The sequence below is a fragment of the Hibiscus syriacus genome, unplaced genomic scaffold (genome assembly GCF_006381635.1).
Source record: "Hibiscus syriacus cultivar Baekdansim isolate YM2019G1 unplaced genomic scaffold, ASM638163v2 tig00111466_pilon, whole genome shotgun sequence".
Taxonomy (NCBI): Eukaryota; Viridiplantae; Streptophyta; class Magnoliopsida; order Malvales; family Malvaceae; genus Hibiscus; species Hibiscus syriacus.
In genome coordinates, this window is record NW_024063099.1 from 471521 (window position 1) to 490547 (window position 19027).

Genomic DNA, 19027 nt, shown 5'->3' on the forward strand with positions numbered 1-19027 from the left:
ATATAATTCAACCTGATTCGAAAAATTTATATCTTCAGCATGACTCTAACTTGACCCAATTTTTTTATAGTATAAATCTCATCTTAATTTATAAAATAAAAATTTAATTAAAGATATAATAAATTTTTAAAAAAAATTACATTATTATCTTAAATTAGACTATAATTTTTTACTATTCATCCATTCGGATCAAAATCCCACGGATTCGGGTTAAATTGTCTTCTCCCAAACCCTCAGACGCATCTTAACGGGAAGAAGGCGGAAGAATCTAACTGAGGGAGAAAGCGAGAGATTAATTTAAGAAAACAAAAATCTAGTGAAAGGAAAATGGTAGATTCATCATCATCAGATTCTTTCTTGAAGAAGAACTGGCAAGAATATAAAGAATTCTGGGCCGAGCGATTTCCATTTACCGATGTCTATTCTAGATTCATCCGCCGTGAAGACTCTCTTCCAACATGGTCTGAATCCGATGTTAATGAGTTCATCGCCTCTGATTCGGTCCACGGCCCCACCGTAATAATCTCTTCCACTTTCGCTCTTTTTTTTCCTTTCATTTTTTGTTTTTTTTCCGTATTGGGTTTCTTTGATTTAGTTCAAATTATAGCAAATTTAATCTTTTCCATCGTTGTTATTATTGAGAATTTTGTTTATCGATGGAGTTTATGTTTCAGAATTATGTCATGAAACCAGTAGTTAGAAAGGAAACTAAGGCTATGAATTTGAAGGAAGTTATTTCGGTGCTGGTGTAATTGGTAGGGAACCAGGGATGGACCTAAGCTGGGCTTAGAAATTTTGAATTTTTTTTTATATATTTAAGATATTTTTTTTATGTATTTTTACTGAAAATCTGTTTACATGCCTCTTAAAATCTTAGAAGTTTATCTTTCTTAAAATATTATAAATTTGCCGTTCCTAACATAAATTTATGCGTCATTCCCTAAAAAGAACTATGGGTGAACAACTGCTAAGTTTTGCCTATGGTTCTTGTTGTATCTCCTCCGGGTTGTCTCTACAAATCGAATTTCTGCTGCCTATCAAAGCTCCCGATAGAAGTCTTTGAAATTCTATATCCTTCGAAATGTTACTACTGTCAATTTTATCACTGGTTAAATATATTATATGACGGTCAAATCTACTCACTGTATCAATCTACAAATAACCATTATCATTCTAGGACATACTAGGACTAACACTAATTCTATAAGGAGATATAAGTAGCCATACAAAATAGAATAACTCTCCCTCTTTTCTCTCGGAATCTCAACCCTCTCTATTATTCATCTTCTTCCTCGTATTATCATCTCTTCCCCTTTCACATAGTCATGGGCCGTGACTCTCTATTCAAATTAGAAGGGGTGATCCGGCCTCAGCCGTTGTGTCGTGTATTTTACCATCAACACTTGTCCCACTACTTAGCTGGTGTCGCTTAGCAGCTTTGTTTTCCTTCTAATATATATATATACATATATGTATGTATACAAGAACATAGCAGTCCCCTGAAACTTCTAGAGGCTAGAGAGTTGTGGGTTATCCATTTTTTAGCTCGTAGCTTTGGTTTTAGAATTCCCGTAGCTGCTAGATTCCGCCTTCAGTTGTTTCCTCGCATACATTGCTGTGTTTTCGTTCTAATATGAACACGGTGTTGCCCTTCTATGTGATTTTATGTTGTTTGTTTTAAAATGTTAAAACTTGAAAGTATTATTGAAAATGGATTGTTTTTTTATTGGCATACTTAAAAAAATACTCATAACGTTGGACTAAATAGTCACTTTAATCCCTATTCTTTTTTGGAACATTTTGTTTCTCCGACATTTCATTTTAGGACAAAAAGACCCCTCTATGAGTGAAAATTGTTAGTTAACAAACGGTTAACGCTTCAAAATAAGAGTTTTTTTCTACTCTAAAATAAAACGTTGAGGGCCAAAATATTAAAAAAAAACTAAAGTGACTATTTAATTAAACATTTGGAGTCTTTTTACCCTAAAATGTAACGTTAGTAGGCTAGAATGCTCCCAAAAAAAGGGCCAAAATGACCATTTTGTTAACTTTGGGGGACTAATTTTAGCATTATACCATTTTTAATTGATTCAAAAGTTTATTGTGCAAGTTCATTGTTAAAATATCGAATGTCGTCTCCGTATGGTAACCATATGCAGCTAATGCAATTGTCATTTCATTGCAGTAGAAATTCTCAAATTGTTTGGATTTCATTTGTTTCCTTTTTCAGTTGAAGACTGCTAGGGAAGCTGCAAACACCGCCTTGGCAGGAAGTGCTATTGGAGCTGTCTCAACTGCAGGCCTTGCCTGGAAATACTCAAGGAGTTTACATGGTAACATGCTCTTCTTATTCTCTTTGGTCTCATTTTTTGTTATATAAGATAGTGATGTAACTGCCGATATCTGGTTCGGTCTGAATACCGATCGAAATCCCAGTTCCTTTTAAGAACTAGGGGAGTGTATGGGTGGAAGATCCTTCCATACATTGCATTATTAGGCCAAAACACAAATATTCAAAACTATAAGTAGTTTGCGTATGTATTCGAAGAAGTTTACTAGGCTCTTGTTTTCAATGAGTCGAAATCCCTAGTGCTTTTCTGTATTCTCCTCGTGAACTGAAGTTCTTTAGTTTCTTATAAGTTTCTGTGTCTCTTGGTGGCCTGTCTAGGTCTTACTAGTATCTTTCTTTTCTAGTTTCAAAGCACTACCAGTACTAGCATAGTCCGGCTTGTTCCAGCTCATGGTTTACACTAATACAACTGAAGTAGATCTGTAGGAGACAAGATGAATGGAAAAAAAATACGATTAGCCCGGTTTTCCGAATACAATAACAGAAAGACTAGGAAGTAATAATCTTTGTGCGTTGAAGAACATGTTATGTTGCAATTTTACTGCTATTATAAGTCAGTGTTAGACCTTGATTCGACTAATATTAAGAGACGAAGGAAGTTATTTTAAGCTTCTTCACTTTGGTTTCTCGGATACAAGAACACGAAATAACTTGGAAGGTCATTCACAAGGCGATTTTGTGTGTTATAACTCGGGTGTTAGAAGTGATTTGATTAATGTCATGAGACATGAGGAAGTTATTTTAAGCTTCTCAACCCGAATCTTTTCAGGTGCCGGACTGGCTTTCTTAGGAGGAGGCGTTTTTGGCTGGACATTCGGACAAGAAATCGCAAACCACTGGTATCAACTCTACAGGTTGGACACAATGGCTGCACAAGTCAAATTCATGGAGTGGTGGGAAAACAAGTCCCAGAGGTGATCGTAAAATTTATTGTGCCATTGAAAGCGAAGCCTGTGCTCGGTTTCCTTTTGTTTAATAACGGCGACATGTCGAATACATAATGTTTGGTTCGATGCTGGTAAACTTTTTTTCTTCTTTTAGAAGCAACTTGATGAAACCAGTTGTCCCAATAAGTTTGCTGCAGTTCTATCACAATTTGCAAATTATTTGAAGTTTTGATTTTGTCCATTTTGATAAGACTATTAATGAATATAGTTTCACCTAGAAGAAAATGTGTAGACATGATGCTGACGGAAAGAAAGTTGAAGGGCTAAATTGATAAAAAAAATTAATAAAAGGACTAAAATGAAAAGGCTAAAAGTAAATATTAAGCCCGAATCAAACTGGATTCCTTTAATTCATACCGTTCTTATTACTATAGAATGGGGATGTGAATTTTGCACGTAATTTCCTTCAATCAAAGGTTTGGTGGTATATCGAGAGAACATACGACCTAGTAGGGGGGGGGGGGGAGGGGGGAGCGGGCCTCCGGCACCAAGGCTGGTGTCGGCCAGCCGATCTACCGAAACAAAGCTTATTCATGAATAAAATTCCAGCATTCTTGGCAGGTCCAACTTCATAAAGATACATAAAGAAATACGACCTAGTACGAGAGGGGGGAGGAGCCGGCCTCCGACACCAATGCCAGTTTCGGCCAGCCAATCTACCGGAAAGAAGCTTATTCATGAATACAGTTCCAGCATTCTTGGCAGGTCCAACTTCGTAAAGATACATAAATAAATACAACCTATTATGAGAGGAGGGGAGCCGGCCTCCGACACCAAGTCCGGTTTCAGCCATCCAATCTACCGGAATGAAGCTTATTCATGAAACAGTTTCAGCATTCTCGGCAGGTCCAACTTCATAAAGACACAAATAAATACGGCCTAGTAAGAGAAGGGAGAAACCAGCCTCCGGCACCAGGGCTGGTGTTGGTCAGCCGATCTACCGAAAGGAAGCTTATTCTTGAATACAGTTCCAGCATTCTTGGCAGTTCCAACATGATAAGATTTAAGAGATAAAACGAAAGATCCATAAATAAATACTAAACATAATATATGTGTGTGTCTGTATAATATTAGAGAATGATAGCCACATGGAACCAAAAATCATAGCTTTAGACAGGAATATATGGATACTGAAATCGAGCGAAACTTTGACATCTTAGCCTACCTTTGATGCTGAAACACTTTCGGTTGATGCAATAGCTGAAGCGATACTTATTTGGATGATGAACTCGTAGCACATGAAGCTTGCACGCTGGTTCCGGTCAAGGGAGCTTCTCCATCTGTGTCTGATATCTGGTGGTGATTTGGTTCTGGATTAGAACTATTCTCTGAACTGCTAGATACGGTAGCCGTGCTGGTTTCATGGTTATTTGGTTCTGGATTAGAATTATTCTCCGAGCTGCTTGATATAGAATCGGTGTTGTTTCTATTATCTCGGGTTTCTAGACGTTCCATCATGCGAGAGACTGTTGCAATCCCAGCATTAACCTCTCTCTTAACTTCAGAACCGATATCTGCCATGGAAGTGTTGCGGGAGAAAAATCTCTCTTTCCAGCCCCTTGTATTCCTTGAAATCGACTCTTTGTATCTAAAGAGATTCGTAATTCAAAAAAAGGCACAAACTTACATAATGAACCATGTAAAAGGAAAAATCACAAATGTCTCCATACGACATATACCTCGTTGAAACAGCATTAAAGCGGGATTTTAGTGATTCAGAAAATGATTGAACGTCCGATGGTCTGGCTCTATCTTGACTATTTGGAGAAGACAGAGTAGGAGACCTCCTGCAAGATAGAAAAATGTGTTTTAAGTAAGTCTACCGGAGAGAATTACCTAATAATTGGAAAATAAGGAGAATCAAGGGAATAGCAAGAACCGGGTATTTGAGGAATTCCCTTGATCATTGACCGAAAGAGCACTGTCGCCAGATGCCGAGGCAGACTGGTGATCAACTACGACGGAAGGTAGAGGAGTAATTGATGCCGAAGATTCTCCCCCCATTGTTCTTGCAGGAGAGGATGGAGTTCCAACAATGATTGCGGGGGCAGGTTCACCTTCACTTTGAGTTGGAGATAACGAAGATACAGGATCGGTCGATGAGGGTTCATTCGAATGAGAAAATACCAACTGCGGCCGACGCTCTGGTGCTGATGACCTATTCCTCAGAGCTTCTCTTCTTGAAATGTGGCGTGCTCGCCCCATTGCAGCAGCAGCAGCCAAGTGCTGAATTATGTGCTCCTCGAGCTCTGTCTCATTCACTCCCACTGGTAACTGCATTAAATGAAATCCCGATGAGAATGGCTTGGGTTCAATTTATTGATAACATAATGAGGATGCTACACATCAGGCTAGCAGAGAAGAAATACAAACATGTTGTAGTTCGAAATCCCCAAGAGTCGGATGACGAAATATGGTAGCATTTCTCGAGGGGTTGAACCTGAAACTCCTTTCCCGTTTAACAGCCTCAAGCAGCTCCTGGCTGCCATAGTGAGAGAAAATCGTTAATGTAATATGAACGACAAAAAGAACCAAACCGGATGAAATGCCAACCTGGTAGGATCTTTCAGGCTAATTGGCTGCCAACACATGGGGCATTGAGAACTCCTTTGACACCTGCAAGGAAAAAACAGTAAAATGACAAATTAAGGTAATAATGTTATCTTTTTGGTATGTAGATGAACTCTGCCGGTAAAATTTTTACCGGTTTCATAAGTCTGGTCGATTTGGGTTTTTTTTATCAAGCAGATAGAGCTACAATGAAAATGAAACTAATATAAACTTCAACGAACTCGATAAAATGGATACGGGTTATACTACCATTCAAGGATGCACTGAAGATGGAACTCGTGCTTGCAGCCGGTCACCTGTAAGCGCCACAGCCATAGTCGATCAAAGAAATGTACATTCACATATCAAAGGAACGAGAATTGATATTCTTAAAGATGTATACCGTGGAGGGATCGCTTTCACAGAATACTTCGAGGCATATACTGCAGGCATCATCACAAGCATCCTGGATTCCCCCTTCCACAAAAGCCGCGGCTGAGGTTAAACCTGCCTCGGAACCGATATCTTCCATCCCCTACATAGGCCAAACACCGAAATAACAGATTTCGATTCCCAATTTTCCAAAGATAAAACAAACAGAAAAAAGAGGCTAAATCATGTCCTAAGCACCAAATGAAACCGACTGCGACCAGTAAACAAACAGTTCATATACAATCAAAAGGAATCTACACCTTCACCACACTAATCAAATGCATAAAAATGGTGAAATCAACGCCCTATTAACAAAGTATCAGCAAATTAAGCATTGAAACTTTCTTTAAAAAGGTTAAACTACGCAGAACCTCCAAAATTCACAATATCAAATCACCCAATTTCCCCCAAAAATTCTTAAACTTTGCCTCGATTTTCTCACCGATCAAACAGCAGGGAAGAAACCCAGAAAACAAAATCAAAGAAACACCCAGAATTCAGTTTACCTCCAAAGAAGAAAAACAACACGGTAGATCGGTTAATAGAACAAGGGCCAAAAGACCGTAGTATTTTTTTTTGGTGGATTCGGGTAAAGGTGAAGACTTTGAAATTGGGGTTGTTTGGGAAGAATCGCTGAAAGTGATGACTTCGTGGGGGGAAAAAACAAACCAACCTGCGGGGGTCGGGTTCGGGTCCAATGGCGTCTGTGATACTGAAACGTGGCAAATATACTGTAATATTCTTGACCATTCATTCATTCATTATTTTTAAATAAGTATTTAAACTTTTTTTTTTAATTCATTCATATCTCTAATATTATAAACTTATCACTTTAGGTGCTCAATCTGACATTAAAAATACTATTAAGTGATACATGTCACGTTTTTTATAATTTTGAGATTTTTTAAAAAAAATAAAAATTATATTATATTATAAAAAATAACTCTAATTTATCTTAATTTACAAAAAAAACCCAATCCCTAACTCTAACCGTGCGACATCGTCCTTGTCGGTTCCCGCCGTCGACATCATTCTTGCCACCTTCATAGTAAGATGTTGTCACCTTGTCATTGATTGTCCACCGAGATCACGTAGGGTTGTGATTTGTAGCATCGGGGTTTATTAGGGTACACACGTCGATTGACTGTTGATTGAATCTTATTCCGGTGGCTTCTAATGGGGTTGTCGGTTATTGGATGGAGGTGAAGTTGGGTGGAGGTTTATCGACGAAAAAGGATTGTGTTCAATGTGGATTTAGGGTTGAGATTAGGATTTTCAAAATTTTGTTTTTAATTATATATATATTTTTTAATTTTATAATTTTAAATATATATATTTTAAAATTGTCAGAATGTGTCACATATCGTTTAAAGGCAGAATTTAATAACCGTTATGGTCGAGACACTTAAAATTATAACATTTGTAACATTAGATATTTAGATGAATAAAAAAATGGACATCTATTTGAAAAAAGAGATATAATTTAAACACTTATTTTCTAATTAAGCTATCTTTTATCAAAATTTTGAAATTAATCATTCTATTATAAATTAAACTCTTTGCCAACAAGTGTTAGCACAAGTAGTTGAGATTCAAAAATTTGAGTTTGTAGGGCCAAGTTCGAATCTCATCACCGTCACTCTTTGTGGGTAATATAAATCCCAATTGGGTCATAGGTATACCCTGACCTTGGACGGGGGAGCCCACCCTTGACCTAATTTTTTTTTATAAAAAAATATAAATAAATTAAATTAATTGATATAGATTTAAACACGCTAATTTAAATTAAATTTAAAGTACAAAACAAGTTGATTTTGAATCATAATTGACTCAAATTTAATATATATATTTTTATTTAGAATAGATCTAATTAATCAAATTTGACTCGAACCAAATTTAATCAAATACAATATAAACTTAAATTGACTTAAATATCTAATTGTTACCTCCAATATAAATATATCAGTTATCAATTGATCTAACCAAATAAAATGTTAATTTTTTTTTTAAAAAATGAAAGTTTAAGATAACTATTGTGTAATAAATCTATGTAAGATTTGATATGAATTAGTCATTAATAGATTAAATATTAATAACATTAAAAAATTTTACTTTTATTTTTATTTTTATGAAGTTTATTTGTTTTTAATATTAATAATATAACATTTATAAATATACAAATTTTATTACAAATTCAAATATTCTTTATATAAAATAAGTTATTAATTTTTTTTTATTTGACTAATATATATATGTATATATATATATATATATATATCAGATCGAATCAGATGAAGTGTTAACTTTATCTAAAAGTTTAGATCAATTTTCGAGTCCGATGGAACTACCTTAAACTCAATTCGGATCATGTAACCTTAACCGTTATAACAATTTGCATCTTCAGATACCAAAATGAAAATAAACTAATAATTTTGGGGGCCAAATATGCATTTAACCCAATTGCTAATGCCTCTAAAACATCTGTTAAGATAAATCAACTTATCCTTACGCACAGGAATAGTAATGATAAATGCATTGCTTGACTAAAAAATAATTAATTGGAGGATCCTAACTCAGAGAGCATGTTGCTTGAAATGCCTCTCTTACCATCTAACTCAACCAGAAAATTTCGAACACTCGACGAAAAATTACTAAAACACGACATGGATACCCGAACGGTCTACATAATACAAATTATTCAAGTATCGAAATTTATATAAAAATATATCTTAAACACGATTATGACACGAGAAAGAAAAACCATAAACACACGACGGTACACGAATTGCCCAAGTCTACTTGCAACCAAAGAAGCATGCCAGTTTCCAACACTAACTTGATTAGAAGTAGAATTGCCAGGGTCCGTTACGATCGAAATGGAAATCGGTTCCATTTCTAACTACCAATGAAACCCAACCTGTGAAGAATCACTGCCAAGATGAGCATGCATATTGCCAGAATCATACCGGGTTTCCCGAGCAACCAGTTCTTTGCTTTCTTTGCACCTTCGGCTCCTCTCTGGATCCTATCCATCCAGCGCATCTGCCACAATTACCGATGGAAAAAGTTAGTGTTTCGAGGCAAAGATCTGCTAACATGAGAGGACAGAAAATCCACCATAATCGTCTAAATCAGCGACCTTAGCACAGAAGATGATGATAATGATGATTAGTAAGCCAATTAAGAACGACTACTACCATATATTACTCTGACATACGTCTGGGTGCCGGATAATACGAGTTCAACACAAGTATGTTCAAAACATTAACGTTTTTGCACGTATTTGAAAGGGTATTTGGAAGGTCATAGGTGTAGGACCTATGTGTGGGATGTGAACACTGGGAGAGAATATTTCAGGAAAATATGAACAACAGTTCAATCAATGGAACATTTCAGATCCATTAAACTTCTGTTTAAAGTATGACGATGACAATTTCTACCAAGTACTAAATAGAAAAAAAATATAAAACCAGGTTAATAAATGTACCATTTTATCCAAGTCCTCGGGTGATAAAGATGACATAGCTTGTTGAGCTTTTTCAGCATCTTCCCGAGAAAGCTTCAATCCAAATTGTTTGCTCATGTTTGCCATCATATCTGGACTCATGTTTTTCATCATTGATGCGAACATCTGCTCAGTTCACAAGTAAACATTAACCGACTCGACCTAGGTGTAATGCAAGATTTATTTATGAAGAAACTATTGCAATTGACTCTATCAGCTATTGCCTATACAGGTTTAAACTTTTTATAGGTTTAAATGTTAAAAAGAAAAAAATATTCTAGCAAAATAGAAAAATATTAATACCAAAGAAATAATTGTAAAATATATTTGTCATACCTGCCGCATAGCTGGATCTTTCATTTGGTTTCTCATCTGTTCTTGCAGATCAGCAGTTGATGTTGGAAAACTTGACTCAGCCTTCCTTGAATTTGGAAAACAACTAGAACTAGAAGCTCCGGTTTCACCAAAACCATTATTAATATTGGTGAAGGATGCTGTCTGAGATTCGGGATATTTAACTTCAGCATCTGAATCTAGTCTGTTATTGTTTACAGCCATTGCTGTGGGAATAGAGTCTTTCCCTTTTAAAGAAGCTGCCATTTCAAACATTTTTTGAAGCTCCTCTGAAGGCATCTTGGTCATCATATCAGTTGCAGTTTTAAGCATGTCAGGTGTCACATTTGAAGGAACGGAACCAGATCTAAATCCACCTGTATGTGGGTTTTCAGTCGGAAATGAAGAAGCCAATTGAACCATTCTTTGTAGCTCTTCAGGTGACATCTTGCTGATCATATCTGAAGCAGTCTTGAACATGTCTGGTGACACCTCTCCAACTTTACCGCCACTCATAGAAGCAAGGGTGTCAGGATCGGCACTAGAAATGAAATTCTGAAATGACCTGCTAATTAAAATTGGGAATAAGAGAACTCAAAATTTCAAGGACCTCTAAACTAACTAATAACAGAGCACAAAAAAGTTGCAAAAGTACAGGACAAGTAGTTTCATTTGGAAAGGTAAGGGAAAAAAAGATTTGAGAAGTGAGTTTGGATATGTGGTTGAAACAATGCCACACTTGTTTCCTTTTAATCTTCCAATTTTTGCTTCTAGCAGCAATAACCATTTTATGTTCATACTATCATGCGATTACTATAAATTTATGCTACTTAGAATTCATAGCCAAAGTAAGGAGAAACTAAAAGAGGATACAACATTACCAGACTAAGCAAATGAAGATCACTTATCAGGCAATTTTGAGATAATGGAAACAAACCTGAGTGAGTCTGGATCCTCCTTCAGAGCCTGCAGACAGTCGGAATTGATTCTCAAGTCCCCAACATTTTTCACACTCTCACTCTTAGAGAATCCATTACTTTCTCGTGGTTGTTTCAACAAAGGTTCAGTAGATGGACTTTGAAGATTAGAAGAAGAGGTGCTTGCAGGTTCTTCAATTATTTCTTCAATTACCAGTCCTGAAAAATAAGGAGAAAACAATATGAACTTCAAAGATATACAAAAGAGAAAGACAGAAGCCTAAGGAAAACGCATAATAGAGGGCGAGAAACTTACCCCTGGGTGCTTCATGACTGCCTTCTCTAGACAATCTTTCCTCAGCATCCCTGCATCAAAAATTGACATCACTAACCACCAAGAAGCATTCAACAAAAAACATATTCTCATCAATTTTATGAAAAATATTTAATAACTAAGCAGCATACCAGGTGAATCTTATCACAATGCTTTTTCTTTTGCAAAAGTAAAGAAAGTATAATAAAATGTGTCTATCGTATCCTAACCAACAATGGTCATGATGGGCTGATATTGGTGCATAAACCAACTTTATAAACGAATGTAGCTGAAGGAAACTTAAGATGTGTTACCAAAATCTTAATTCAAAAGTGTTAATACCTCAAGACATCGGCAATCGTTTCATCATCAGGTGAAACTTCGTGTGCTTTTCTCAAGTCTGAGACGGCATCCTAATAATTTCAGAAAAGGTATTCCCAAATTTGAAAATGTACCAGAAATGCAATTCAACAACCATTGACAAAATCCATATGCACATAGAACTCACTTCTAATTGGCTTATTTCTTTATATGCTTGACCTCTTCGGTAAAGAGCTTTAACATTCTTTGCATCATAAGACAAAACCTGTAAATAAAAACATAATTTTAGCCAAAAAGAAGATAAAAGATCACAAAGAATGAAATGCTAATTAGAGAACTATTAATCTATTTGTTTACTGATTAGCAGCCTAGTCTATAGGTATTAAATAATTTTACGACATTATCTTGGAATGGGGTGTGAGGATTTGACTTATGACAAAAGCTATAGTAGCATACGAATGATAAAAAGGAGAAGTATACCTCAGAGCCTTCTTTTATACACTCATCATATTGCCTTGTTTTCAAATAACATGACATAAGATTAAGAGAGCATGCCAGTAGAAGTGTTTTCCCTTTCGCAGATGGAAGTCCTTTCAGGTTTTTCTTTGCCTGAGATTGTGAAGAAGGCAATGAGGGTTTTAATTAATATGAGAAATAAAATACAATAAATTAAAATTTAAAGTAAACAGAAAGAATTGTTCCCATAATTGGAAAAAGACAAAAGATACTATTACTGCCTTACAAGCAAATATTTCTCAGAGGCATTATTGAACTTCCCTTGCTTATGAAGCTCATTCCCCTGAAAAAAATTAAATACACATTTTTCCAAGTCAGGTGCCAGTCAATAAGCATTAACAGTAAGCAAAACAAAAAAAAGGGATCAGGGAAGACCATAATTAAAATTTAGGTTTTGATTAAGACATGCGTATTTGAAAAGAATTCTATAGTGAAAAGCTCTTCTTAAGACTCAATGCAGGAAGATAAACAATTATTATGCCTGCAGTTCTCGGAAACAGATGGGGAGAGTCATAATTTATTACACAACAACAATATTTAGCAGAAGTTATTTAGATATACAAGAAGGAAAGTCACGCAGTCGAATTTGCACCACAACAAGATGCATGTGGTACATCTCTAGTAATGAATTGCCTCCACAAATGAACCAAATATTAAAGATTAACACAATTGATCAGGTACTTTTTACACACAACTTGTATTCATATTTTGACTTACATGTTTAAGTTATGCAAACTCAGTGGTTTAGGAGCAGCTCTTAGTATGATAGTATCTCACCAAAACTTTTACAATGTGTTCAATTCTTTAAAACTCGAGTATTGCAGCTCTTTTATGAGCATCAAGGCTCCTATTCTGAACTGATCACATTCTTTTAAGATTTTTGACTAAAAACTTATTCTACTGTTGGGCATATATTTTGGGTGTCAAAAACTCACTTGATTCTTCAACATCTCAACTGCACTTAGTTCATAACTGATCTGAGCATCAGCACGGGCACGCAATGCAGCTATCTCTTCAGGTGATGCATTGGCCATTTTCTCACCAATCTCCGCTATCTCCTCAGGACGAGTGTGCTTCAACTGCTCTGCAGCATGTCTCAAGTCTTCCGGCCTCATGTTCTTCATGCTCTCCGAGGCCATTCTCATCAAATCAGGATTAGACATCATCTGAATGCCATTGAATCCACAATAAAAACAACCCTTAATGTTATATATGCAAAAAAGGCATGTACTCAAGTACAAACTGATTACTTATATTCAGGTCCAATGACTGTATCGGTTCAGCTAAAATTCATTATTAATTACTACATCTAACAAATCATGCACTAAATTAATTTTATTCGGAAATCCCAAATCTTGACGTATGAAATACATATATATCAGGTTCATATCAGATGGAACATCATATAAAAGTACAAATTTACCAATAAGAAAGCAATTCAACATCGTATAGATATTCCAATGGAATTAGAAATAAAATCAAAACTGAAACCCAACATAAATTCCCAAAAGCTAAAATACCCAGATTGAGAAAGACATCAAATTTACTAAATCCTACATGGGAATTGATAATTCTGATAAAAATCAGCAAAATTAGAATAAAAAAGATATAAAATTGGACCTGTTGTTGAATCTTCGATAACTCATCGGGTGACATACGACCGATCTGTTCCTGAGCGATTCTTAACAACTCAGGATCCATCATTCCGTTAAACATCCTTGTCGATTTTAGTTCCAGGAAAAAATTACCAGATCAAATGTAATAAACAAATATAAGAAAGAAAAGAAGAAAAAGAAAGGGAATTGATTAAAAGAAAGGGGATGCTGGGTTTATAAAGGATGGGTCGCCCACCAAACGAGAACAGAGCAATGAATAGACGGATTTTACTTGGGTAAACTACACTATTTCTCTCTAAACTTTACTATCTTTCTTATTTCATCCATATTACTTTCACTTTTTTCAATTCAACCACTGAACTTTATATATTAAACTCTTTTAATTCACTCTTAATTTTCTAATCGCGTGATGACATTGCATTTATGTTCACATTGTGTTTCTAACACCACTATTCCATTACACCCCCTTGTAGAGTTTTTAACCCACCGGCCACAGGTTAACTGCCTGTAAATGATTTTGAAGTTCCCAATTTCATACGATTCATAAGGACTAAATTATAATTTTGTTATGTATAACTTCATGCGTTAAGTCCATCTCTTCGTCTTCTCTTTCTCCTTTTTTTTTCCCTTCTTTGATTAATTTTTTATAATAAATTGATGGGTTTGATGCTTTGACGTGAGTTAAGAGTGATGTTTAGCTGTGTCGTAAAAGATGTTTGAAGAAGGAGAAGAAAAGAAATTACGAGAAACAAGATATGGAAATTAGAAGTTTGAAAACAAGTGAAAAAAGTAATTTAAAATGCCACGTCATCCTAATGTTAGAGAGAAAACAGTTTAATGACTAAAAAAAATCGATCTATAAAGTGATTTATGTCCGGTGTCTCAAGGTGTCTTATTGATTTTGGTCAATGTCGGACTTGTATTTCTTCGAGTTGTTGCTTTTACTTGGTTGTGGTTAGGGGTGGGAATAGATCAGGTCAGTTCAGATTTTAATAGGTCTAAGTCTGATTTACGATGATTTTTGGCCTGAACTTGACCTGTAACCTGTCAAAAGGCTTTTATTTTGTCTCGTTCTGGCCTGTTTAAAAGCCTGATCTTTTAAAAGCCTGTTTCACAATAAACATTTTTATTATTTCCAGTTTAGTCATTAATTTTAAAGTAAAGTCCCTATTAAGTCACTCCAACTTAACGCATTTTACAAAGTAATCACTTTAAATAGGTCGGCCTATCAGGCTTATAAGACTTTTTAATAATAAGCCTAAGCCTAACTTATTTAATATAATAAGCTTTTAAAAAAATCCGAGCTTAGCCTTTTTATTAAATAGGTCAAGTTTTATATAAGTCAGGTCGTAAACCCCTATAGGCCGGCCTGGCCCATTCTCACCCCTAGTTGTGGTGTACTTTTTTTTTTCATATAAGTTTAGAGAGATTTTTTTAACGAGACGTGCAACTTATGTTTTGATATTTGTCGTTTAAATCCTTGATAAAATCTTATTTGTCGAGAAAAAAAAATTTAACTCATATTGGTGCGTATTTTTATTATAATTATTTTTAATTTTAATCATATTTAAAATTTAAAATAAAAATGTAATAATTTAATTAATTTTTTTTAACAATGACAACGGCAGGGGTAAAAAGACTATCAAAATGCAAATTTCAAGTCCGAGAGGTCATCCATTGGTATTTCTAAACCTATTGAATCATGGTCTTGCAGACCATCCTCCTCAAAGTTTAGCCATGAACTCAGATCTTGGGGACCTCCTATCTCATTCGAAACACCCAATTCTTCCATCGGATCCAGCTCGGTTAGTTGCAAATTCGCGAAATCAACAGGCTCGTCTGCTTCTTTAGATGAATCCGGACGAATGTTACTCACTCCTCTTTCGACCATCTTGGTAGTATTAGCCAAAGGAGGTAGTGAAGGATCGGAAAGCCTGCCATTGAACCCATGCCCCGAATTACCCTTTTGGTTGGGATTTGATTTTGTTCTCCGGTCACCCTTGGCACCATACAGTGATGCCCGGCCAGCCCCAGATATCGAACTCGTATTTCTTAAATTATCTCTGCTCTGCTCTACTCCCTCTCTCTTTCACTTCTATTTCCTCTTAGTCCTCCGGTGCTGCCGTCAAGAACGGGTGTTACCCTAGAAGAAACACTTCCAACAAAATCATCAATCAATACTTCCTTCCTTCTACCTTTGTTCAACATAGTTCCGTACTTGGACACGGCATGCTCCGACGAGTGAACAGCTGGAGGAGCGTCTGGCGAATCATACCTTTCATAAGTACTACAAACAGCACCTGAGGCGGAAGAGAGATTAACATAAATTTTCCCACCCTTCCAAAAATAATGCTCTCAATGACCAAGTAAATTCCAAAATTCATAAAAGCTTGAATGCATATTATAGCGCTATGTTTCTTGGTGTCTTCACTATTTTCTTGAGTATCCGAGACATTCGAACTTGAGTTTTGGTACACACGAATGAAGTTACAAAATATTGACATAGACATGTTGGACGAGCACGACATACTTGAGTTGAAGTAACATGAAATTTAGTTTCGCATGTACCTGAGCCCCTGGCTTCTGCTTGATGGTTGGATGTTTCATTGCAAGTGTTACTAGCAGTTCCAGAGCCAATACATTCAACAGATTTTGCTTCGTTGCTGCTTGTCTGTACGGAAAACATGACATCTTGCAATGCAGGTTCGCTAAAGCAACTGTTGCCTGTCTCTTCAAATTTTTGGCATCTACCAAGCGTTCGCTTGATGAAAGCTAATGCAACTTGTTTTGAAACCTTACGAACTGCGCTTTTCGATGAATTACCCCCACGACAAGCCTGCATAAATCGTTTGTAGTAAACAAATTAAGCCTAAATGGTTTTAGTTATTAAGTATAAACATAATTGCACCCGGAATCTGAGAATTACCAAACGTTTCTTGTTAGCTATTTGTATTAGTTGGTCCATTGCCGCACGCTCGATGTTCCTGCAGATTAAACCACATTATTCTAGTTGAAGCACCATTTCATAAGGCTACTAACAACACTCGAAGACAACTGTCTATCTCACCTTCTGTCTACTTCTCTCCCACTCTGAATGGCTTTATCAATCTTCCCCAACTTTCTCTTCTTTCTTGATCTACAAATCAGTAAAACGAAGTGTTCAAATCTGCCGAAATGCAATTTAAAAGCAAAAGGCAGTTAACAGGTTTTAAGTTTTTACATCAAACAATGAAATTTCTTTTTAGCAAAAATATGAAACTATATATATATAAAACAAGGCTAATTTAAAAAATAAGCTCAAACAATCCAAGTTGCAGATGCTTTTGAAACAAGTTACGAACAGAAACCTGTTGATACAGATGTTCATAAGTTCAACAACATTTGGATTTATTGCTTCCTCTCCCTCTGTCAAATCAGGCTGCAAAAAATGAAAAAGAAAATCATACGAGTGAAGTACAAAGACATTTGACGTCAAATAGACAGAAGTGTGAAAAAGGACTCACCAAAGTCTCTGGATAAAGACCAATACTCTGTAGCTCCAGCAAAAGCTTGTCCTCCATGGACATAAACTGGTACTGTCCATCTGACGAAGACACAACAGAAATACTCATTTCCTTGGGTTGAACCTGACCCAGGTCAGTTGAACATATTTCACTCACAGGACCCATATCTGAATGTGAAAATTCATCCTCTCCCAACCACCTTTCACTACTATGTAACGAATTAGACAGCTGGAGTTCCTAAATGTGTTAGATGCTACGCTTGCATCATAAGAGAGTCTGTCTAAGAGAGAGTTCTTCTGACACTGAAAATCTGCATTCGACTCAACTTCGGACTCCATCCTGTCCCTATCTTTAGGTTCAACATCCATATGGTTACAAGACCACAATGAGAATCATCACTTGCATAATGAAGGGACATATTCTTAGCTTCAACGTGGTTGTAAATTTCTTCACTTTCATCTTCTTCTATCAAAGCAGAAAGAACTCTTTGGCATAAAGGAGTAACCTTGTCAAACTGTTTTAGATCCAATCCTCCAGTTGCAGTGTTAGTTTGGCAATTTCTTCAACAGAACTAGGTGCATCTTTTGGTGTCACGCTACCCTGAGAAATGAAAGGAGTTTGTATCAATATTTGTCAACAAAGTTTAGCTTGATTTCCAGATATCCCTTTGACAGTTTTTAGATACTTATAAAGTTGTTTGAACTTGGCAGGTGATTAAAGCCAATCCAAAGATCTGGTTTAGGGAGAAATTCATAAGATGATGAGCCCACCAAAACGATATATTGATCTCCAACATCTGAGACAAACTCTCATCAAGCCCTTCTGCCAAATTTAGCTGTTCCAACATCAAAACAATAGCCAAGGAAACGTGATTAACAAAATCCCAAATTGTCAATGCATCAAAAGTCTGATAGTAACCCTACGGTACTGTTGTCTAAGGAATGATGAGTCTTCATAGCTGACAGAATTGAAAATTGATCCCATTTTCTTCCAAAAAGGACCAGAAAAGCAAGACCTATCAAACCAAGTAACAGTTAAGACTATATGCCACAACAAAAGCTCAGTTCTCAAAATGCAATTTTCTTTTATTTATTTTTCTCTTTTGGATGGGGCAATGACTGGAGAGAGAGACATACTAGTGGCAAATCGAGCAGAAGTGGCAGCTGCAAATAGTTCATCATGATCATCATCAGATTCACCTAACATGCCATCCCAACACATCTTAGTTCACAAAAATTCAAAGGTATCGACACAGAAGTGTGAATCTAAAACTAATTCCCACTTTGACAATTACATAAACAAAAAGACACACTCCATTAAAAGAAACAATAACCGTACAAGCACATAACTATTACCTGTTCACAGCTAAACGTTTGGTCACAGAGACGTGGATAGAATCACATCATTCATGAACAGCATTAAGATTGGAAATAACATGCAAATGATTGAAGTGATATTTTAGAGCAATCATAGTAATACGATAGACTTGATACTCTAAATTTTCAACATATATGAAGACGAAACTGAAAATCTCATGGACCTAGTAAATACCTGTGCAATCTGAAGAGACATTATTCTGTATCAACCCACGAGTTGTGGCCTTGCGTTCTTTCAGCTTTTTGGAAGGTGGACGCCCTGTCTTACTGAACCAAAAGAAAAACAATTCATTCATCATATCCTCAAGAAAATAAACAACCTAATACCAAAACTAGCTGGAAATATTT

At 35.9% G+C, this 19027-nt stretch overlaps 3 protein-coding genes and 1 pseudogene across 3 annotated transcripts; 1 reads left to right on the forward strand and 3 right to left on the reverse strand.

Moving 5' to 3' along the window:
- The first annotated feature begins 204 nt into the window (after positions 1-204).
- Positions 205-3493, forward strand: LOC120163588 (succinate dehydrogenase subunit 6, mitochondrial-like). Its single transcript, XM_039173485.1, has 3 exons — positions 205-516; positions 2231-2333; positions 3120-3493. The coding sequence occupies exons 1-3, from the start codon at positions 328-330 to the stop codon at positions 3266-3268; spliced, it is 441 nt and encodes a 146-aa protein (XP_039029416.1). The 5' UTR covers positions 205-327; the 3' UTR covers positions 3269-3493.
- Positions 3494-3812: 319 nt separating this feature from the next.
- On the reverse strand, positions 3813-6891 carry LOC120163590 (E3 ubiquitin-protein ligase RHF2A-like). Its single transcript, XM_039173489.1, has 9 exons — positions 6786-6891; positions 6251-6382; positions 6118-6164; positions 5851-5913; positions 5671-5779; positions 5177-5571; positions 4977-5084; positions 4463-4885; positions 3813-4275 (listed from the first exon to the last, which is right to left on the reverse strand). Exons 2-8 carry the CDS (start codon positions 6377-6379, stop codon positions 4510-4512), a joined length of 1227 nt encoding a protein of 408 aa, XP_039029420.1. The 5' UTR covers positions 6380-6382; positions 6786-6891; the 3' UTR covers positions 3813-4275; positions 4463-4509.
- A 2036-nt stretch (positions 6892-8927) lies between these two features.
- Positions 8928-13916, reverse strand: LOC120163587 (outer envelope protein 61-like). Its single transcript, XM_039173484.1, has 11 exons — positions 13805-13916; positions 13120-13350; positions 12411-12467; positions 12149-12277; positions 11856-11933; positions 11690-11760; positions 11351-11400; positions 11055-11253; positions 10121-10682; positions 9767-9910; positions 8928-9321 (listed from the first exon to the last, which is right to left on the reverse strand). Exons 1-11 carry the CDS (start codon positions 13898-13900, stop codon positions 9175-9177), a joined length of 1764 nt encoding a protein of 587 aa, XP_039029415.1. The 5' UTR covers positions 13901-13916; the 3' UTR covers positions 8928-9174.
- A 1526-nt stretch (positions 13917-15442) lies between these two features.
- On the reverse strand, positions 15443-18287 carry LOC120163601 (annotated as a pseudogene).
- Between the last annotated feature and the right edge of the window lie 740 nt (positions 18288-19027).